Source organism: Mobula hypostoma, chromosome 18 (genome assembly GCF_963921235.1).
Source record: "Mobula hypostoma chromosome 18, sMobHyp1.1, whole genome shotgun sequence".
NCBI classification, from domain to species: Eukaryota; Metazoa; Chordata; class Chondrichthyes; order Myliobatiformes; family Myliobatidae; genus Mobula; species Mobula hypostoma.
In genome coordinates this window covers 478,409-500,507 of record NC_086114.1, presented here as the reverse complement: position 1 = coordinate 500,507, position 22,099 = coordinate 478,409, and the positions used below count along the sequence as shown (strand labels likewise).

Sequence of the window (22,099 nt, the reverse complement as noted above, 5' to 3'; positions counted from 1 at the left end):
GAGAGTTGATATTGGACCACTGGAAAATTATGCTGGTGAGATAGTAATGGGGGACAAAGAAATGGCAGATGTACTTTGCACCTGTCTTCACTGTGGAAGACACTGGCAGTGTGCTGGAGGTCCATGAGTGTCAGGGAGCAGGAGTAAATATTACTACTACAAAGAAAAAAGTTCTAGTCAATCTGAAAGGTGTTAAGATGGAGAAGTCACCTGAGCCAGGTGGATTACATCCCAGAGTCCTGAGAGAGGTTGCTGAAGAGATAATGGATGCATTGGACATGGTTTTTCAAGATCACTTGATTCTGGCAGGGTCCCAGAGGACTGGAAAATTGCAAATATCACTCCACTTTTCAAGAAGGGAGGAAGGCAAAAGAAAGGAACCAATGAGCCATTTAGCCTAACCTCAGTGGTTGGGAAAGTGTTGGAGTCTATTATTAAGTTTGAGATTTTAGGGTACTTGGAGGCTAATGATAAAATAAGTTAAAGTCAGCATGGTTTCTGTAAAGGGAAATCTTGCCTGACCAATCTGTTAGAATTCTTCGAAGATGTAACAAGTAGGGTGGACAAAGGAGAGGCAGTGGATAACACTTACTTAGATTTTCAGAAAGCATTTGATAAGGTGCTACACATGTGGCTGCTTAACAAGATGAAATCCTGTGGTGTTACAGGAAAGATACTGGTACGGATAGATGAGTTTGTGGTAAAGAAGGCAAATGCAATGTTGGCATTTATTTCAAGGGGATTAGTACATAAAAACAATGAGATAACGCTGAAGCTTCATAACACACTAGTCAGGCCACACTTGGAATTTTGTCATCAATTTTGGGCCCCTTAACTCAGAAAGGTTGTGTTGTCATTGGAGAGAGTCCAAAGGAGGTTCATGAGGATGATTCTGGGAATGAAGGGGTTAACCCAGGAGAAGCGTTTGGCAGCTTTGGGCCTGTACTCACTGGAATTTAGATGAAGGCGTGGTAATCTCATTGAAATCTACTGATTGTTGAAAGGAATAGATAGGGTGGATGTGGAGAGGACGTTTCCTCTGGTGGTGGTATCTATAACTAGAGGGCACAGCATCAAAATTCTAAAAGAACAGAAGAAAGGAGAAATTTTTTTTAGTCAAAGAGTAGTGAATCTGTAGAATGCACTGTCTCAGACTGTGGTGAAGGCCAAGTCCATGGGTATATTCAAAGCAGGAGTCGAAACTGGTGGTTAGGGCATCAAGGGATATGGTGAGGGGGCAGGTGTGTGCGGTTAAATGGGATCCGGGTTCAGCCATGATGAAATGGTGGAATGGACCTGATGGGCTGAATAGCCTAACTCTGCTGCTATGTCTTACGGTCATGATCTAATCCAGGAAGGAAACAGGTCCTTTACGCACTGAGCCCCACTGATCCTTGAACACCTACCAATAATCCTGCATTTATTCTTCCCATATTCCCCTCAACTCTTCCCAGGTTGCACAACTAACCCTCACAGTATAGCGGCCATTTATCCTTCAACATGCAATCTTTGGAAGTTGGGAAGAAACCAGAGAATCTGTAAGAAATCCACAAGGTGAACATGTAGACCCCACACAGACAGCACAGGAGGTAAGGATCACACCTGGACTGCCAGAGTTTGAGACGCTAGTTACACCATTATGTCACACACAAACGCAAAGTGAGTGTTTTCTTTTACTATTTAACTCTGTTGGTCTCACAATGAATTGATATTCTCCTGGGAGGAAATCAACAAGATCTCATGGTAAAGCACACTGTAGAAAGACAATTCAAAATGTTGTCAAGAATTAAAATATTAGAAAGGATCTGCGCTGGAAACACTTCCAGAAACAATGGTAAGATTTGAACAGATTAATCTACATTAACAGTGCAGCGCAAGAGTAGAGAACCTGTCAATTTTTACAAACCCATCTCTGCTTTCATGTTTGGAATTTTGCAATTTGTCCCATTGTCAACAAAATCAAGCTTGATTGCATCTCAGATAATTATTCTTTTTGAAGCAGTGGAAATTAAAAACCCAAGTTAGTTTAATATACAAATAAATATTGATAAAGTGCATTTACAATAGTTCTTGTGCAAGAGAGAAATCATTCATAGATGGTTATGTAGAAAATACAATAAAAGGAGGTGGAGCTTAGGTGGAATGACGTAGCCTAACGGCCACTCCTTTGCTTGCATCTTCAGAAACAGCTCTATTTCTACCTTTAATATCTTTATTTTTCCCTTTCAGGGTCCTTTTGAAGACCCTGACCTGGAGTTGCATGCAGGCGTCAGTTCTTTGTGGGAATGGGACCCGTTCTCGGGATTCCACAACTGGCCCCTTTTTGACAGGCCAAGGGTCTGGCCTGAGAATCTCAATTGTGTACGGAAGCCTAAGATCTCGGGGCTCTGGAGACGGGTGGATCGAGGGTTGGTGTCACGGCAGGAAACTCGTGTGTCGTCGGGGAGGCCGGAAAATCTTTCGCTGTGGGCCCGAAGACCCGAGTTCTTTGTGATCTTCGAACACAGAGCTCGAAAAAAAGCGATGAAACAGACTTTTAAGATCGTAAACCAGCGGGTTGTTGTTATTTCTCCTGCTCGCTGTGAAAATGGGGGACACCTCCCTCTCACTCGCCAGGGTGAGACAGAACCTGTGATTTGTCGAATTTCGGATGAAACACGAAGCTTTTGGGGTAACTTTGGTCTGTGTCTTTGCTATTACTTAGCACACGCTTGGGCTCGGTGGTGGTACCGATGCGCGTTTATTTTTGCTGGTGTGGGGAGGGGGGATAGTTGCTTGCTGCTGCTTACGCGCGGGAGGGAGAAACTGGGGGGGGACTTTGGGGTTCTGTCGTTCATTCTTTGGGGCACTTCTCTGTTTTTGTGGATGTTTGCGAAGAAAAAGCATTTCACGATATATATTTAATTTCTCTGACATTAAATTTGACCTTTGAACGTTTGAACTAAAGTACCCAAAAAAGATCATTTTCAGCTCTGGGGGCTGGGATTTGTGTTCATTAATCATCCTTTATTTATTTTGCAGAATGAGATCTGTGCTCAAAAACCACACGTACCTCCTCCCTTACCCCTAGACAAGGCTGCAGCAGTGAAATATGACCTATCTTCAAGTCCTATTCAGAGCAGGTTTCAGATTATGTTGCATTACTCTGAATAAAGGATGCATCTTCCACACTAACAATTTGACAAACAGAGATATTTGATTTTTTTGGGGAGAACACAGACATTTTTACATTAAAATTTCAAGGATGACTAGACATTTTTATTGTCCTTAAAATCATTCAAACATATAAACAAATGTTACTCATCAACTCGACAACTGTCAATTTGTTTCACAAGGGGATCACCCCTCTGCCTTTCCACCCAAAACAAACAGCACACAAACGACATCACTGGCATCCTTAGCAAAGACCAAGGACAGGATGAATGACAGCACCCAAGTGAGAGGCATATTTCCCACTTTACTACTCACTCCCATAAATTATGGCACTCAAAATGAAAAGTGCACTCCTGAATGAATAATGTAACTTGCACCCAAGATTAATAAAGTGCTTAAACACAAAATACTCTGCAGATGCTGGGGTCAAAGCAACACTCACAACACACTGGAGGAACTCAGCAGGTCGGGCAGCATCCGTGGAAAAGATCAGTCAACGTTTCGGGCCGGAACCCTTCGTCAGGACTGTAGGGGGAAGGGGCAGAGGCCCTATAAAGAAGGTGGGGGGGAGGGTGGGAAGGAGAAGGTGGTAGGTTCCAGGTGAAAAACCAGTAAGGGGAAAGATAAAGGGGTGGGGGAGGAGAAGCAGGGAGGGGATAGGCAGGAAAGGTGAAGAAGGAATAGGGGAAAACACAATGGGTAGTAGAAGGAGGCAGAACCATTAGGGAGGTAATAGGCAGCTGGGGGAGGGGGCAGAGTGAAACTGGGATGAGGGAAGGGAGGGCAAGGGAATTACCGGAAGTTGGAGAATTCAATGCTTCTAAGACAAGACATTGGAGCAGAATTAGGCCATTCAGTCCATGGAGTCCACTCTGCCATTTCAATCATGGCTGATCCCATTCAACCTCATACAACTGCCCTCTCATCATAACCTTTGATGCCCCAACTGAACAGGAATGTATCAACTTCCGCTTTAAATATATTCAAAGACTTCACCTCCACTGCAGTCTGTGGCAGAACATTCCACAAATTCACCACTTGTTGGCTTCCAAGTCCATTTGCACCTCTGATGTTTGAATTTTCTCCCCATATAGATAATAGTCTGCACTTTTGTTCATTTTACCAAAGTGCATTATCATACATTTCATAACACTGTTTTCCATCTGCCACTTTTTGCTCATTCTTTCAATTTGTCCAAGCCCTGCTGTAATCACATTACTTTCTCAGCACTACCCACCCATCCACGTATCTTAGTATCATCCGCAATCTTTGCCACAAAGCCATCAATTCCATTATCTAAATCATTGAAAGTAGTGGTCCCAATACTGACTGCTGAGGAACACCACTAGTCACTGGCAGCCAACCACAAAAGGCCCCCTTTATTCCCACTCACTGCATCCTACCTGACAGCCATCCTCTATCCACGCCAGTGTCTTTCCTGTAACACCATAGGATTTTATCTTGTGAGGCACCTCATCAGTTGTCCTCCCTGCTTGTTACCCAGAAACACAGAAAACCTACAGCACAATACAGGCCCTTCGGCCCACAAAGTTGTGCCGAACATGTCCTTACCTTAGAAATTACCTAGGGTTACCCATTGCCCTCTATTTTTCTGAGCTCCATGTACCTATCCAGGAGTCTCTTAAAAGACCATATCGTATCTGCCTCCACCACCGTCACCGGCAGCCCATTCCACGCACTCACCACTCTTTACGTAAAAAAACTTACCCCTGACATCTCCTCTCTACCTACTTCCAAGCACCTTAAAACTGTACCTTCTCGTGCTAGCCATTTCAGCCCTGGGAAAAAGCCTCTGACTATCCACATGACCAATGCCTCTCATCATCTTATACACCCCTATCAGGTCGCCTCTCATCCCTGTCGCTCCAAGGAGAGAAGGCCGAGCTCACTCAACCTATTCTCATAAAGCACCTCCTCGAAGAATTCTAACAGATTTGTCAAGCAAGATTTCCCTTTACAGAAATCATGCTGACTTTGACTTATTTTATCATTAGTCTCCAAGCACCCCAAAACTTCATCCTTAATATTGGACTCCAACATTTTCCCAACCATTGAGGTTAGGTTAACTAGCCTATAATTTCCTCTCTTTTTCCTTCCTCCCTTCTTAAAGAGTGGAGTGACATTTTCAACTTTCCAGTCCTCTGGGACCATGCCAGAATCAAGAGATTCTTGAAAGATCGTGACTAATGCATCCGTTATCTCTTCAGCAACCTCTTTCAGGACTCTGGAATGTAGTCCATCTGGTCCAGGTGACTTATCCACCTTAACACCTTTCAGTATGTCTTGCACTTTTTCCTATGTAATAGCAATGGCAATCACTCCTGCCCCCTGACACTCATGGACCTCTGGCACAATGCCAGTGTCTTCCACAGTGAAGACTGATGCAAAGTATCCATTAACTTCATCTGCCATTTCTTTGTCTCCCATTACTACCTCACCATCTTCATTTTCCAGTGGTCCAAATTCAACCCTCACCTCATTTTTATTCTTTACATAACTGAAAAAACTTTCAGTTTCCCACTTACATTATTGGCTAGTTTGCCCTCATATTTCATCTTTTCCCTTATAGCATTTTCAGTTGCCTTTTGTTGGATTTTAAAAGCTTCACAATCATTAAGCAAAGGTCAAGATTGCCTAATTCTGAAAATTTTCTTGAGAAGATAGGGATACCAAGAGTGAGCAGAGAAGGCAGAATCTAAATTAACATTTCATATGACTTTAGGTCATACAGAATTAAATGACAAATTGGTTGGCATGGACTAGTACTGCTTCCAATGCTGTTTGACTCTATGACCCAGAGTGTAGTCTGCGTTCAAATGGAGGGAAATACGATTCCCACTCTGAAAAAGCAATGAGATGGACATAAGAGCAGACTTAGATCATTCAGCCCATCAAATTTGCTCTGCCATTCAATCATAGCTGATTCATTTTCCCTCAAAAACACATTTTCTTGCCTTCTTCCTGTAACCATTTTCCAAGAATCTATCAACTTCCGCTTTAAATAAAATCAATTACTTGGCCTCTACAGCTGTCCGTGGCAACGAATTCCTCAGATTTACTACCTACCGGCTACAGAAATTCCTCAGTGTTCTATAGGAAAGTCCTTACATTCTGACGTTGTGCACTCTGGTCTGAGACACTCCCACTATTAGAAACATCCTCTCCATGTCCACTCCATCTAGGTTTTTCAATAGTAGGTTTCAATGACACATCTCCCTTATTCTTCTAAACACTGAGTACAGGCCGAGAGCCAATCACTCCTCATACTTAAACCCTTTTATTCACAGGATCATTCTCGTCAATCTCCTCTAGACCCTTTCCAAAGCAAAGACCTGCTTTCTTAGATAAGGGCCCCAAAACTGCTCACAATAATCCAAGCGGTCTGACCAATGCCTTAGAAGGGGGCATGAGAAGGCCTTGGTGAGTAGGGTAAAGGAAAACCCCAAGGCATTCTTCAATTATGTGAAGAACAAAAGGATGACAGGAGTGAAGTAGGACCAATTAGAGATAAAGGTGGGAAGATATGCCTGGAGGATGCGGAAGTGAGCGAGGTCCTCAATGAATAATTCTCTTCAGTATTCACCAGTAAGAGGGAACTTGATGACGGTGAGGACAATATGAGTAAGGTTGATGTTCTGGAGCATGTTGATATTAAGGGAGAGGAGGTGTTGGGGTTGTTAACTTACATTAGGACGGATAAGTCCCTGGGGCCTGACGCAATATTCCCCAGGCTGCTCCATGAGGCGAGAGAAGAGATTGCTGAGCCTCTGGCTAGGATCTTCATGTCCTCGTTGTCCACGGGAATGGTACCGGAGGATTGGAGGGATGTGAATGTTGTCCCCTCGTTCAAAAAAGGTAGTAGGGATAGTCCAGGTAATTATAGACCAGTGAGCCTTGCATCTGTGGTGGGAAAGTTGTTGGAAAAGATTCTTAGAGATAGGATCTATGGGCATTTAGAGAATCATGGTCTGATCAGGGACAGTCAGCATGGCTTTGTGAAGGGCAGATCGTGTCTAACAAGCCTGATAGAGTTCTTTGAGGAGGTGACCAGGCATATAGATGAGGGTAGTGCAGTGGATGTGATCAACATGGATTTTAGTAAGGCATTTGACAAGGTTCCACAAGATAGGCTTATTCAGAAAGTCAGAAGGCATGGGATCCAGGGAAGTTTGGCCAGGTGGATTCAGAATTGGGTTGCCTGCAGAAGGCAGAGGGTCATGGTGGAGGGAGTACATTCGGATTGGAGGGTTGTGACTAGTGGTGTCCCACAAGGATCAGTTCTGGGACCTCCACTTTTCGTGATTTTTATTAACGACCTGGATAAGGACGTAGAAGGGTGGGTTAGCAAGTTTGCAGATGACACAAAGGTTGCTGGTGTTGTTGATAGTATAGAAGATTGTTGAAGATTGCAGGGAGACATTGATAGGATGCAGAAGTGGGCTAAGAAGTGGCAGATGGAGTTCAACCCAGAGAAGTGCGAGATGGTACACTGGAAGGACAAACTCCAAGGCAGAGTACAAAGTAAATGGCAGGATACTTGGTAGTGTAGAGAAGCAGAGGGATCTGGGGTACATGTCCACAGATCCCTGAAAGTTGCCTCACAGGTAGATAGGGTAGTTAAGAAAGCTTATGGGATGCTAGCTTTCAGAAGTCGAGGGATAGATTTTAAGAGTCGCGATGTAATGATGCAGCTCTATAAAACTCTGGTTAGGCCACACTTGGAGTACTGTGTCCAGTTCTGGTCGCCTCACTATAGGAAGGATGTGGAAGCACTGGAAAGGGTACAGAGGAGATTTACCAGGATGCTGCCTGGTTGAGAGATTATGGATTATGATCAGAGATTAAGGGAGCTAGGGCTTTACTCTTTGGAGAGAAGGCGGATGAGAGGAGACATGATAGAGGAGTACAAGATATTAAGAGGAATAGATAGAGTGGATAGCCAGTGCCTCTTCCCCAGGGCACCACCACTCAATACAAGAGGACATGGCTTTAAGGTAAGGGGTGGGAAGTTCAAGGGGGATATTAGAGGAAGGTTTTTTACTCAGAGAGTGGTTGGTGTGTGGAATGCACTGTCTGAGTCAGTGGTGGAAGGAGATATACTAGTGAAATTTAATAGACTATTAGACAGGTGGGGTGGGGGTGGCAAAGCTATACAATCGGATGATCTTGAACAGGATTCGCACCGCCATCGACCCTAAGCTAAGATTCAATCAGAATGGTTTTTGGCAGAAGCGCACAACAGTAATGCAAATACTTGCTCTCCGTAGGATAATTGAGGAAGTCAAGAAGAACAACCTACCAGCCGTGCTTACTTACACAGATTTTTGCAAAGCTTTTGACTCTATTCACCGAGGTAAAATGCTGAAGATCCTGAAAGCTTACGCAGCACCAGACCATCTACTGAGAGCAATACAGTCCAGCTATACCAAAACCATGGCGAAAGTTGTATCACCAGACAAAGAAACAGCAGTGTTTGACTCTGGCACCCTACATGTTTATAACTGTCCTTGATTACGCTCTGTGTCAAGCTACCAAAGATCATGACAAGCTTGGTTTTACCATAAAACCAGGGCGAACCAAAAGGATCAGATCAGTTACACTCACAGATCTTGATTTTGCAGATGACATAGTCCTGTTGTCTGACCAGATGGAGGAAGCATAACAGCTACTGACAAAAGTGGAAATGGAATGCAGTAAAGTTGGACTTCACCTAAACGATGAAAAGACAGAGTACATGGCGTTTAACTGCAACGAAGGTACTCTCAAGACCATAGAGAATAATACCATTAAGAAAGTCTTTGACTACAAGTACTTCGGGTCAAGAATGATGAGTTCGGAGAAGGACATAAAGATACAGGAGGCACTGATGTGGAGGGAATCTGGAAGTCAAACCTGACCAGAGGGCTTAAAAAGAGGATTTTCATAGCAGTCATAGAGTCCATTCTCACGTACGGATGCGAGACGTGGACACTCACTAAGACAATGCGAAAGTCTCTAGATGGTTGCTATACACAAATGCTCCAGATGGCTCTTGATGTGAGTTGGCAATAGCACATGACGAACGTCGAGCTCTATAACAACCTACCGATGCTCTCCACTAAAATTGAGGCGAGAAGACTGAAACTAGCAGGGCACTGTCAACACCACCCCGAGCTACCTGCCAGCCCAGTCATCATATGGGAACCCAAGCACGGGAGGATGAACCCTGGGCGCCCTCCCAAGACTATGGTCAACACGCTCCTAGAAGACAGTGGCGCGGCTAATTTAGATGAACTGAACACACTGATGAGGGAGAGGGAGAAGTGGAGAGTCCATCACCGTGCCCGACGCCGGCTCCCTAGGCCTGAGTCGACGTAGTAGTAGTTATACGGGAGGCAGGGTTTGAGGGTCGGCATGACATTGTGGGCCAAAGGGCCTGTACTGTGCTGTACTGTTCTATGTTCTATGTTAGGAAGCCTGAACATTACATCCTTGTTTTTATATCCTACGACGCAGGATGAGAGGTGACCTGATAGAGGTGTTTAAGATGATGAGAGGCATCGATTGTGTGGATAGCCAGAAGCTTTTCCCCAGGGCTGAAATGGCTAACATGAGGGGGCATAGTGTTAAGGTGCTCGGAAGTAGGTACAAGGGGGATGTCAGAGGTAAGTTTTTCCATGCAGAGAGTGGTGGGTGTATGGAATGCACTGACAGCGATGGTGGTAGAGGCAGACACAATAGGGTCTTTTAAGAGCCTCTTAGATAGGTACATGAAGCTTAGAAAAATAGAGGGCTATGCAGTAGAGAAATTCTAGACAGCTTCTAGAGTAGGTTACGTGATTGGCACAACATTGAGGGCTGAAGGGCCTGTAATGTACTGTAGATTTCTATGTTAGTTCTCTTGAAATGAATGCTAACATTGCACTTGCTTTCCTTACTACCGACTCAACATGCAAGTTAACCTTTAGGGAATCCTGTACAAGAACTCCCAAGCCTGTTTGCACCTCTAGTTTCTGAATTGGTCCCCATTTAGAAAATAGTTTGTCTTTATTCCTTCTACCAAAGTCCATAACCATACACTTCTCTACACTATATTCCATTTCCCATTTCTTTGCCCATTCTCATAATCTGTCCAAGTCATTCTCCAGGCTCCTTGCTTCCTCAACACTACCTGCCCCCTCCACCTATCTTTGTATTGATTGCAAACTTAGCCACAAAACCATCAATTGTTATCCAGATCACTCACATACAACGTGAAAAGAAAGGTCCCAATACTGACCCTGCAGAACACACTTATTACCGGCAACAACACCTCACACATACATTAGGGTTAGGGTTAGGGCTAACCTATATGTGTGTGTGTGTGTGTGTGTGTGTATATATATGTGTGTGTGTATATATATATATATATATATATACATACACACACACACACACACACACACACAGCATATTATGTCTTTCGGGTTACCAAATAACACTTAATACTACTGAGCTAATACAAATCTAAGTGCCCTTATTTCTGTTTCCCAATCACCTTCACATTTAACCAATACACAGTGCTGTTCAACAGTCTTAAATATATAGATGTTCCCAAGACTTTTGCACAGTATTGCACAGTACTTGCACATATATTCCACTGTATTCTTTATTGTCCTTCAGACTATCCGGAATTCCACCAATTTTGGTGTCAGCCACAAACTTGTTAATCCTCCATCTACTTCTTCATCTAAATCACTGAAGATCACTTTGCAGAACACCACTAGTCACGAATCTCCAGCCAGAATAACAATCTTCCACCCCTACTGTCTGCTATGAGCAAGCCTTTAGAATTAATGAAGTACAGGGAGATCTTGGGATGCAAATCCATAGCTCCCTGAAAGTGGCAACACAAGCAGATCAGGTGTCAAAAAGGTAGATGGCATGCTTGGATTCATTGTTTGGGACACCGAGTTCAAGAGTCAGAAAGTCATGTTGCAGTTGTATAAAATTTTGATCAGAGACATGGAGTATTGTGTGCTGTTTTGGTCACCACATTTACAGGAAAAATTTGGAGGCTTTGAAGAGTGCAAAAGAGGTTCACTAGGAATTTGCATGAATGAGAGAATTTTAGCCAGAAATACAGATGGGACAAAGATAGATTGTTTACTCTGGAGCAGTGCAGGCGAAGGGAGGATGAAGTAAGTTTTTAAAGTTATAAGATGCATAGTTTGGGTAAATAATCAGACTTCTTTTAAGGTGAGATAGGGAAAGTTTACAGGAGATGGGAAATTGTTGGATTCAGTTGCTAAGGATGAGGTTATGGAGTACTTGGTGACACAAGGCAAGATAGGACAAAGTCAGCATAGCTTCCTTAAGGGAAAATCTTGCCTGACGAACCTGTTGGAACTCTTCGAGGAGATTACAAGTGGGATAGATAAAGGGGATGCAGTGGATGTTGTATATTTGGATTCTCAGAAGACCTTTGACAAATTGCTACACATGAGACTGCTTACCAAGTTAAGAGCACATGGTATTACAGGAAAGTTACTGGCATGGTTAGAACACTGGCTGATTGGCAGGAGGCAGCAAGTGGGAATAAAAGGATCCTTTTCTGGTTGGATGCCAGTGACTAGGGGATTGGTGTTGGTACCACTTCTTCTTATGCTGTATATCGATGATTTAGATAATGGAAAAGATGTTTTGACAAACGTACTGGAATTCTTTGAGGATATAATGAGTGCAGTGGATAGAGGGGAACAGATGACTGTTATTTACTTGGAGTCCAGAAAGCGTTTGGTAAAGTGCCACATAAAAGACGTATCCATAAGATAAGGATGCATAGAGTTGGGGTGATGTATTAGCACGAATAGAGGATTGGTTAACTAATAGAAAGCAGAGAGTTCGGATCCATGGGTGTTATTCTGGTTGGCAATCAGTGGTGAGCAGTGCCCCACAGGGGGTCGGTGCTGGGCCCACAACTGTTCATGATAGACACTAACAATCTGCAAGAGGGGACCGAGTGTAGTGTATCCAAGTTTGCTGATGATACTAAAGTGAGTGGTAAAGCAAATTGTGCAAAAGGTACGAAGAGTCTGCAGATAAATATAGGTAGGTTAAGTGAGTGGGCAAGGGTCTGGCAGATGGAGTACAATGTTGGTAAATATGAGGTCATTCACTTTGGAAGGAAAAATGAAAGAGTAGATTATTATTTAAATGGTAAAAAATTGCAGCATGCTGCTGTGCAGAGGGACTTGGGAGTGCTAGAGCATGAATCACAAATGATTGGTTTGCAGCTGCAGCAGGCTATCAAGGCGGCAATTAGAATGTTGGCCTTCATTGCTACAGGGATACAATTTAAGAGCAAGGAGGTTATGCTGCAATTGCACAGGATACTGGTGAGGCTGCACCTGGAGTACTGCATGCAGTTCTAGTCTCTTTACTTGAGGAAGAATATACTGGCCTAGCAGGCAGTGCAGAGGGGGTTCACCAGGTTGATTCCAGAGATGAGGGGGTTAGACTATGAGGAGAGATTGAATCACCTGGGACTATACTCTCTGGAATTCAGAAGAATGAGGAGATCTTATAGAAACATATAAAATTATGAAAGGGATAGATAAGATAGAGTCAGGAAAGTTGTTTCCACTGGTAGGTGAGACTAGAACTAGGGGACATAGCCTCAAGATTTGGGGGAATAGATTTAGGATGGAGATGAGGAGGCACTGCTTTTCCCAGAGACTGGTGAATCTTTGGAATTCTCTGCACAATGAAGCAGTGGAGGCTACCTCAGTAAATATATTTAAGACAAGGTTGGATAGATTTTTGCATAGTAGGGGAAATTAAGGGTAATGAGGAAAAGGCAGGTAGGTGGAGATGAGTCCATGGCCAGATCAGCTGTGATCTTATTGAATGGCAGAGCAGGCTTGACGGGCTAGGTGGCCGACTCCTGCTCCTATTTTTTATGTTCTTATGTTTATGGCTTTGTTGCCAAATTTGCAGACGATACAAAGGTTACTGGAGGGTTAGGTATTGTGAGGAAACATGTAGGCTGCAGAAGGATTTAGACGGTTTAGGAGAATAGGCAAGTGGCAAATGAAATGTTGATCATGCACTTTGGTAGAACAAAAAATGTGCAGACTATTTTCTAAATAGGGAGAAAATCCAAAAATCTGTGATGCAAAGGGTCTTGAGAGTCTTTGTGCAGAACCCCCTGAAGGTTAACTTGCAGGTAGAGTCTGTGGCGAGGAAGCCAAATACAATGTTAGCATTCATTTCAAGAGGTCTAGAATACAAGTGCAGGCATGTGATGCTGAGGCTTTATAGGACACTGATGAAGTCTCATCTGAGTATTGAGAACAGTTTTGGGCCACTCATCAAAGAAAAGATGTGTTGGCATTGGAGAGGGTCCAGAGGAGGTTCACAAAGATGATTCAAGGAATGAAAAGGTTATCATAGGGGGAACATTTGATGGCTTTGGGTCTGTACTCACTGGAATTTAGAAGGATGAGGGGTGATCTCATTGAAACCTTTCAGATGTGGAAAGGATATTTCCTATGGTGGGGCATCTAGGACAAAAAGGCACAGCCTCAGGATACAGGGGCATCCATTGAAAACTGATGCAGAGAAATTTCTTTAGCCAAAAGGTGGTGAATTTGTGAAATTTATTACCACAAGCACCTGTGGAGGCCAAGTCGTTGGTTGCATGTAAGGCAGCGCTTGGTAGGTTCTTGATTGGACACGGTGTCAAAGGTTATGGGGAGAGGGCCGGGAGTGGGGCTGGGTGGGGGTGGGGGGAATAAAAGATCAGCTATCAGTGAATGGTGAAGAAAACTCAATGGGCCAGATGGCCTAATTCTCCTTTTATGGTCTTTATGGAGGTGTGCGAGGCAAGTCAGTTTTTTTAAAAAGCAATGAAAGCAGAAGATGCCTGAAATACACTGTCAGGCGAAGAGGTGGAAGCAGATACAATAGGAACATTTAAATTTCATTTAGACAGCCACATGAACAGGAAGACATGTTGTGGGACAGAGTATGTGCAAGCAACAATGATTAATTTCAATTGACATCATGGTTAACGAATTCATTGTAGTCTGAAGGGCCATTCCAGTGCTGTACCATTCTATGACAAAATTAAGACAATAGGAAAGGGATAAGATACAACAAAGTGAGACAGTGATCTTTCTGGACCCTGGTTTCTATTATGAGACTTAATTTGTTTCACTGAAAATTCCTGGATTTACAACAGAAGCCTTTTGTGGATTTGAGAAGGGATTCAATATAGTACTTGCAGGATATCTGCATTTAATGCACAAATTGAATCTGGAATTATCTACAATGAAGAGATAATGTCAAACAATTTGTTTGTCTTATCATTGAAAGACAGTGAAAAATTAGTTCAGTAGCAGATTCCATTTGGTGATAGTTACTATTGATACCAAGTAGCACTTTACTCATGTCAAAATTTCAAATCAAAGGGGCAAATGGTTGGGTATACCAGAAATCTTTGAAATTACAGAGCCAGATTGAATTCACATTGAGAGAAGAGAGATATGGTTCCATTTGTAAAATAAAAGGACATTTTATAAGACAACCAGAGACATATGATTATTTCATTACTACCAAAAAAAAGTCAGTCAAGCATCAACTACAGGACAAGTAGTAGTGGAGGTATTCCGAGAACACGAGCTTCATACAATTTGGGATGCTTTTAATGTAATAATAAAAGGATGACATTCTACAAATCCTTTCAAAATGAACCAGTGGGACAGAATTCGAAGAGGTTAACTCCGTTCAGCATCCTTTTCTATCAAGCGTTACCTGGTTAGAACTATGGAGAATTCTTTCTTAGGGCTAAATTCATGAATATGGGTTATTTTTAACAACGTTTAGATATTCTGAAAGATATTTGGATGATCAGGAATGAAAGGACAATAAAAAATACAGAGAGAAAGTAATTTTCAAAACAACATGTTGAAAAACTAGCTTGGAAAAAGGAAGAGCAGAACTAGTGAATCCCTTGTATCAGATTTCAGTCAATGGAAAATCCTGAAAAAGACACATATCTTTTTGTCATATTTCAACCGTTCAAAATGTTAGCCTGCACACAGGATAAATCAGCAAATGATCCACTTATTTAAGTGATGAGCAGAAATTTGCAGCACCAGTGATTTCACGCCAGATGACTGTTGCTATTTGATCATAAGTAATACAAGTTAACTCAAAATAGTAGGCAGCCATCAATCCCAGGGGATACACGCAACACACACGAAAAATGCTGGTGAATGCAGCAGGTCAGGCAGCATCTATAGGAAGAGGTATAGTCGACGTTTCGGGCTGGGACCCTTTGTCAGGACATAGGGGATTGTGGGTTTGTGTCCTTTCCAGGGCAGGAAGATTTGAAGAACCGGCTGTTGTCCATGCACTAGGTTGCCCCTCTCCACGTCACTGATGTAGTCCAAGGGAAGGGCAATCACCAATGTTGTCGCAGAGGTTGTCAGAGTGAAGTTGTAAACAACATCAAACTGCCTTAGGGACTCTGGCTCCGGGTTTCTTCCTCGGAGTTTACTCCCGAAGCCTTTCCCACGGGCGCGTATAGCCACAAGGCAGAAGTTTAAAATCAGAGTTTTCCTTCTCCTAGGTGGGCTGCTGTCCAAGGCTGACAAGCCCCACCAGCCCATTTCCATTTTCAACATCTGACTATAGTATCAAAAACACCAGTCATCAATTTCACACTGAAGAAATTGGATATTATATTTGTATGAAATATCCACCAATATGACTGCAGTTTACAAGAATAATTTAAACAGGATAGCCAAACAAATTGTCTTCAGTATTTCTGAATTTCAAAATAAAATCATTAAATGGAATTTGCAGCAACATACATAGGCACTGGAGGAACTCTGCGGGTCAGGAAGCAATAACAGAGGGAAATTGGCAGTCAACATATCGGGTTGAGACCCTTTATCTGGACTGGTAAGAAAAACGGAAATAGCAAGAATTGAAAGTTGGAGGAAAGGGTGCAGCATGATCTGGCAGACAATAAGTAGATATAGATGAAAGGGGATTGTAGATGAGGGAGGGGGAAGAATGGGAATGATACCAGAAGATGAAAGGTGATACATAAATTAATTTGTATAATCAGTCGCCACATTTCTGAAGCAAAAGAAAAAGTAGACCATTGGAGGAATTCAGCAGGTTGAACAGAGATGCTCCAGGGGAGAAAGAAATTGTCAACTTTTCAAGATTGAGACTCTGCATCAGAAGAGAGAGTGGAGCTGAAAGATAAGCAGAATAAAGAGAGGGAGAATGGTGAGATAGTGACCGGTAACTGTACTGAGGAAGGGTGAAAGATGCTGGACAGAAGGAGCCATGTGGGTGGAGTTGGGAGACAAAGGAAGAGGCATCCAACTTTATGCTATTACCTTCTCTCTTCACTCTCAGTTCTATTGCAGAGACTCTGCCTGAAACATCCACTATTCCTTTTACCTCACTCCTCTACAAGAGCTGCTAGAGTTCCTCCAGCAGTTTGTCTTTTACTCCAGGTTTCAGCATCTGCAGTTTCATGCATAATCAGTTTTGAAGTTTACTGCGTGTGCCAAAATGAACAACTCACAGATCACATGTTGCAATAAGTTAGAATAGTCGTAAAACATTTAATTTTAAAAGGACAACAGAAGTGTGTGCTTTGGATGTTGGAAAACTAAAGTGACAAATTAGAATAAGCAGAGAATGAACAGAAGCTGCTATCTGCCTTTCCAAATCATGAAAAGGATGATTGCTTTTAAAACATTAGTTGCAGATCTCACCTTGCTTGACCACTTCCTGGCTTCATCGTGCAGCTGCCGGGCAGACTCCATCATAGGCTGATTCACTACTTCTCCCGCTTTCATTTCAGGGAATTCCTCATCTTTTTCCTCTGGAGGTGGAGGCCGTGGTGGTGGAACCTGACCTTCAGGAAGTGGTGGCTTAGGAGGAGCAGGTTCATCATTCAGCTGAAAATAGAATGAATTACATTCAAAAGCTCAAATTTTCTTCGTAGTTGACCATTTCCAATGTTTCTTTAATCATTGAAAGCCAAAAATTAAAAAAAACAAATGTGGTAAACAACTTAACTGTTTCATTACCAATACATGAAGTATGTGATACCATCCAGGGTCAATTTTTATGTTAATTACACACAATGCAATGTTCATCCTTGGAAATTCAGTAATTTGATAAGTTTCTTTACTTTGTAATTTTTAATTGACAACCAATGGAAAGTGAGGAAAATGCCAAATGCCTTAACTCCAATATCATTCATATTGAAACATTCTACTAGATAACCAGGTCGCCATTTATTCCATCTCAGTGAGCTGCTGCTATATCTTTTTGATTACAGACACATGTGGCAGAACAGATTAAAAACAGATATTTCACACAAATACACATCAATTTTCTTTTAGCCTAACAATGAGTACCAGTAAGCTGTGAAAGACAGGAACTAGTCAATTAAATTCAATACTGGTCATACCTGATCAATCCATTTCAATGCCAAGTAGCAACATTAGGCACTGTATGACAACATTTTTTTTCAGAAAAGATGTTTAAATGATATGCATGATTGTGAAGGTTTCAAACAGTTAGGCTACACCATGAAGCAAAATAATATAATTGCTTGAATGACTCATATTCAGGTTCTGGTTCATAGGTCAGCACAAAAATTTACAAAACAAGCAGGCAATAGAAATCAAAACAAAAAGTCACCCCTCAATTTTGAGGCTGTGCCCTCTAGTTCTGGATAACCCCACCAGAGGAAACATCCTCTCCACATCTACTTGATCTAGTCCTTTCAACATTCGGTATGTTACAATTCTTTTAAATTCCAGTGAGTACAGGCCCAAAGCTGACAAATGCTCCTCATATGTTAACCCCTTCATTCCCAGAATCATCTTCATCAGCCTCTGCACTCCCTCCAATGACAATACATCCTTTCTGAGATAGGGGGCTCATCAGTTGAAAATATTCCAATTGCGTCTTGACTAGCATCTTATAAAGCTTCAGCATTATCTCCTTGCTTTTATATTCTATTCACCTTGAAATAAATGCCAACTTTGCGTTTGCTTTCTTTACCACAGACTCAACCAGGGAATAAACCTTCTGGGAGTCTTGCATAAGGACTCCCAAGTCCCATTGCACCTCTGATGTTTGAGTTTTCTCCCCATTTAGATCATAGTCCGCATTATTGTTCCTTTTACCAAAATGCATTATCATACATTTTCCAACACTGCATTCCATCTGCCACTTTTTTGCCCATTCTTCCAATTTCTCTAAGTCCTGCTGCCACTGCATTGGTTCCTCAACACCACCTACCCCTCCACCCATCTTCATATCATCTGTAAACAACAGGAATTCTGCAGATGCTGGAAATTCAAGCAACATACATCAAAGTTGCTGGTGAACGCAGCAGGCCAAGCAGCATCTATAGGAAGAGGCGCAGTCGACGTTTCATATCATCTGCAAACTTTGCCTCAAAACCATCAATTCCAGCATCTAAATCATTGACACACAACATGTAGCGGTCCCAATACTGACCCCTGAGGAACACCACTAGTCACCGGCAACCAACCAAACAAGGCCCCTTTTATTCCCACTTGCTGCCTCCTGCATTCCCCTATCCATGCCAGTACCTTTCCTGTAAAAACAGAGGATTTTATCTTGTTAAACAGCCTCAAGTAAGGCACCTTATCAAAGTCTTCTGAAAATCCAAGTATATATCATCCACTGCCTCTCCCTTGTTCACTCTGCTTGTTACTTCCTCGAAGAATTCTAGCAGATTTGTCAGGCAAGATTTCACTTTACAGAAACCATGTTGACTTTGACTTATTTTATCATTGGCCTCCAAGTACCCCCAAACCTCATCCTTAATAATAGACTCCAACACTTTCCCAATCACAGAGGTTAGACTAACTGGCCTACAATTTCCTCTCTTTTGTTTCCTCCTTTCTTAGAGAATGGAGTGATATTTGCAATCTTTTAGTCCTCTAGGACCATGCCAAAGTCAAATGATTCTTGAAAGATCATGACCAATGCATCCGTAATCTCTTCAGCAACCTCTCTCAGGACTCTGGGATATAGTCCATCTGGGTCAGGTGACTTATCCACCTTAACACCTTTCAGTTTGCCTAGCACTTTTTCCCTTTGTAATCGCAATGGCACCCACTCCTGCTCCCTGACGCTCATAGACCTCTTGCACACAGCTCGTGCCTTTCACATAAAGACTGAAGCAAAGTACTTAAAGTTCATCCGCCATTTTTTATTATTAATGGTATTAATGGTAAGACTATTAGCAGTGTGGAGCATCAGAGGGATCTTGGGGTCCGAGTCCAAAGGACGCTCAAAGCAGCTGCGCAGGTTGACTCTGTGGTTAAGAAGGCGTACGGTGTATTGGCCCTCATCAATCGTGGAATTGAATTTAGGAGCCGAGAGGTAATGTTGCAGTTCTATAGGACTCCGGTCAAACACCACTTGGAATACTGTGCTCAGTTCTGGTCGCCTCACTACAGGAAGGATGTGGAAGCCATAGAAAGGGTGCAGAGGAGATTTACAAGGATATTGCCTGGATTGGGGAGCATGCCTTATGAAAATAGGTTGAGTGAACTCGGCCTTTTCTCCTTGGAGCAACGGAGGATGAGAGGTGACCTGATAGAGATGTATAAGATGATGAAAGGCACTGATCGTGTGGATAGTCAGAGGCTTTTTCCCCAGGGCTGAAATGGTTGCCACGAGAGGACACAGGTTTAAGGTGCTGGGGAGTAGGTACAGAGGAGATGTCAGGGGTAAATTTTTTACACAGAGAGTGGTGAGTGCGTGGAATGGGTTGCCGGCAACAGTGGTGGAGACGGATACAATAGGTCTTTTAAGAGACTTTTAGATAGGTACATGGAGCTTAGTAAAATAGAGGGCAATAGGTACCCTAGTAATCTCTAAGGTCGGGACATGTTCGGCACAACTCTGTGGGCTGAAGGGACTGTATTGTGTTGTAAGTTTTCTATGTTTCTATGTAAAATTGCAATGTCCAGATGTGCAAAGCTGATAGAGACCTATCCTAGCAGACTCCAGGCTGTAATTGCTGCCAAGATGCATCTACTAAATACTGACTTGAAGGGGGTGAATACTTTTGCAATCGATTATTTTGAATTTTATATTTGTAATTAATTAAGATCACTTTATAGAGATCTGTTTTTACTTTGATGAGTTTTTTTCTGCGATCAGTGATTCCTTTGATTCATGTCAAAAAAGCCAAATTAAATCCACTGTGATTCAATACTGTAAAACAATAAAGCATGAAAACTTCCAAGGCGGGTGAATTCTTTTAATGTACACTGTAAATTTATGAATTAAATAGGATTTAAACTAAGAAATTCAAAATACAGGTTTTCCCCGCCATCCGAAGGTAGAGCATTTCTATGAAACGGTTCATAAGCCGGAATGTCGTAAAGCAAAGAAGCAATTACCATTTACATATATGGGAAAAATTTGTGAGCGTTCGCAGACCCAAAAAATAACCTATCAAATCATGCCAAATAACACATAAAACCTATAACATATAGTAAAAGTAGGAATTATAGGATAAATACACAGCCTATATAAAGTGGAAATACTTTTCCACAATTATTGCTGCACTGTTCTCGGTAGCGAAAATCTTATACAAGCGCTCTCGGCAGAAACACAGCGCAAACGCTCTCCAGCAACCTTTAAACTATGAAGCTGCCATATCATACCAAATAACACGTAAAAATACACAGCCGATATAAAGTAGAAATAATGTATGTACAGTGTCGTTTCACTTACTGGAATTGGGATAGCGCCCAGCACACTGATGATGGTGTGTTAGGCTGAGTCGTCGGAGGGTGGGGTGGTGCAGTGGCCCTCACCCTCCGGGCAGCCAACTGATACCGATCCACGAAGAACGCAGTGGTCCAGCGGTAGCTGGGACGCACCCAGCACATATTTAAGAAAAAAGCCGAAAGAAACATGTTAATTAATTAGGTGCCGCCTGGCACGTAAATGTCGGCTCAGATCAGAGGCGACGCAATTGGCAACCGCCTCTGATCTGGGCCGACATTTACGTGCTGGGCGGCACCTAATTAATTAGCTTGTTTATTTTGGCTTTTTGCTTAAAGATGTGCTGTGTGCCTCCCGGCTGCTACTGCATTCTCCGTGGCAATGTATCTGTCCGTGGCCCGGGGGTTGGGGTGGTGGGACACTGAGGTGTCATCTCATTGTCCATCAGGGCAGGCAGGTCATCTTCTTCTATGTCTGCCTGCCTCAATGTTGAAGATCGAGGTTTGTCATCTGCTGTTGCTGATGTGGAAAGCTTGCTTGACTGATTAGCCTCGCATATTTTTAGATCATACAGTTCTTTGTAAGCACTCAAACCATCTTGCAAATATGCCCTAAGCCGACGTACCCTTTCAAAATTAAAGGCGTACTTTATCATTGCAGTGAAAAGCTCACCCAGCTGCTTCACGTTCAGTTCCTGGACGACTTCACTTTCGGTCCGATCGCTACTGCATTCGGTTTTGATCGTTATCCTTTCCTCTTCCAATTGCATCAGCTCTTCATCTATCAGTTCTTGGTCATGGGATGCCAAAACCTCTTCAACGTCATCTTCGTCAGCTTCCACAAACCAAACTCACTTTGTCCTTACTTCGTTCACCACGATCGAAATGCTTAATTATGTCTAGTTTTACGCTAAGTGTAACACCCTTACGAGCTCTTTCAGGCTTTTCCGGGGATACCTTAGAACTCATCTTGCAAACGGCTGCTCACAGGCACGTGTTTAAGCAATGCCAGTGAGAATGCCGTTTCGGATCCGGGGAGGAGTGGCTGTTCGGGGTGCGCGCTGATTTTTTCTTCGCGTGCTGCCTTTTTTCGTAACAGTGAAAACACCTTCTGTTAGCGAAAACAGGTAACTAATGTAGGTCTT

The 22,099-nt window shown here is 42.7% G+C and overlaps 1 protein-coding gene and 1 long non-coding RNA gene across 4 annotated transcripts in view; one reads left to right on the top strand and one right to left on the bottom strand.

Moving 5' to 3' along the window:
• Positions 1 to 2,721, top strand: part of LOC134358263 (uncharacterized) — a 33,860-nt gene extending 31,139 nt beyond the window's left edge. The window contains exons 2-3 of one of the 2 annotated variants that reach the window (XR_010020847.1): positions 1,455 to 1,589; positions 2,230 to 2,721. This is a non-coding gene — a long non-coding RNA (uncharacterized LOC134358263). Of the gene's footprint in view, positions 1 to 1,454 lie in introns of both variants that reach the window. The other variant, XR_010020846.1, reaches the window with a different exon arrangement.
• The window catches only part of LOC134358262 (vinculin), a 265,439-nt gene that overhangs the window by 26,474 nt on the left and 216,866 nt on the right, over positions 1 to 22,099 (bottom strand). For both annotated transcript variants that reach the window (XM_063070279.1, XM_063070278.1), the window contains exon 18: positions 16,938 to 17,123. In XM_063070279.1, the coding sequence (XP_062926349.1) occupies positions 16,938 to 17,123 (186 nt within the window). The remainder of the gene's footprint in view (positions 1 to 16,937; positions 17,124 to 22,099) is intronic.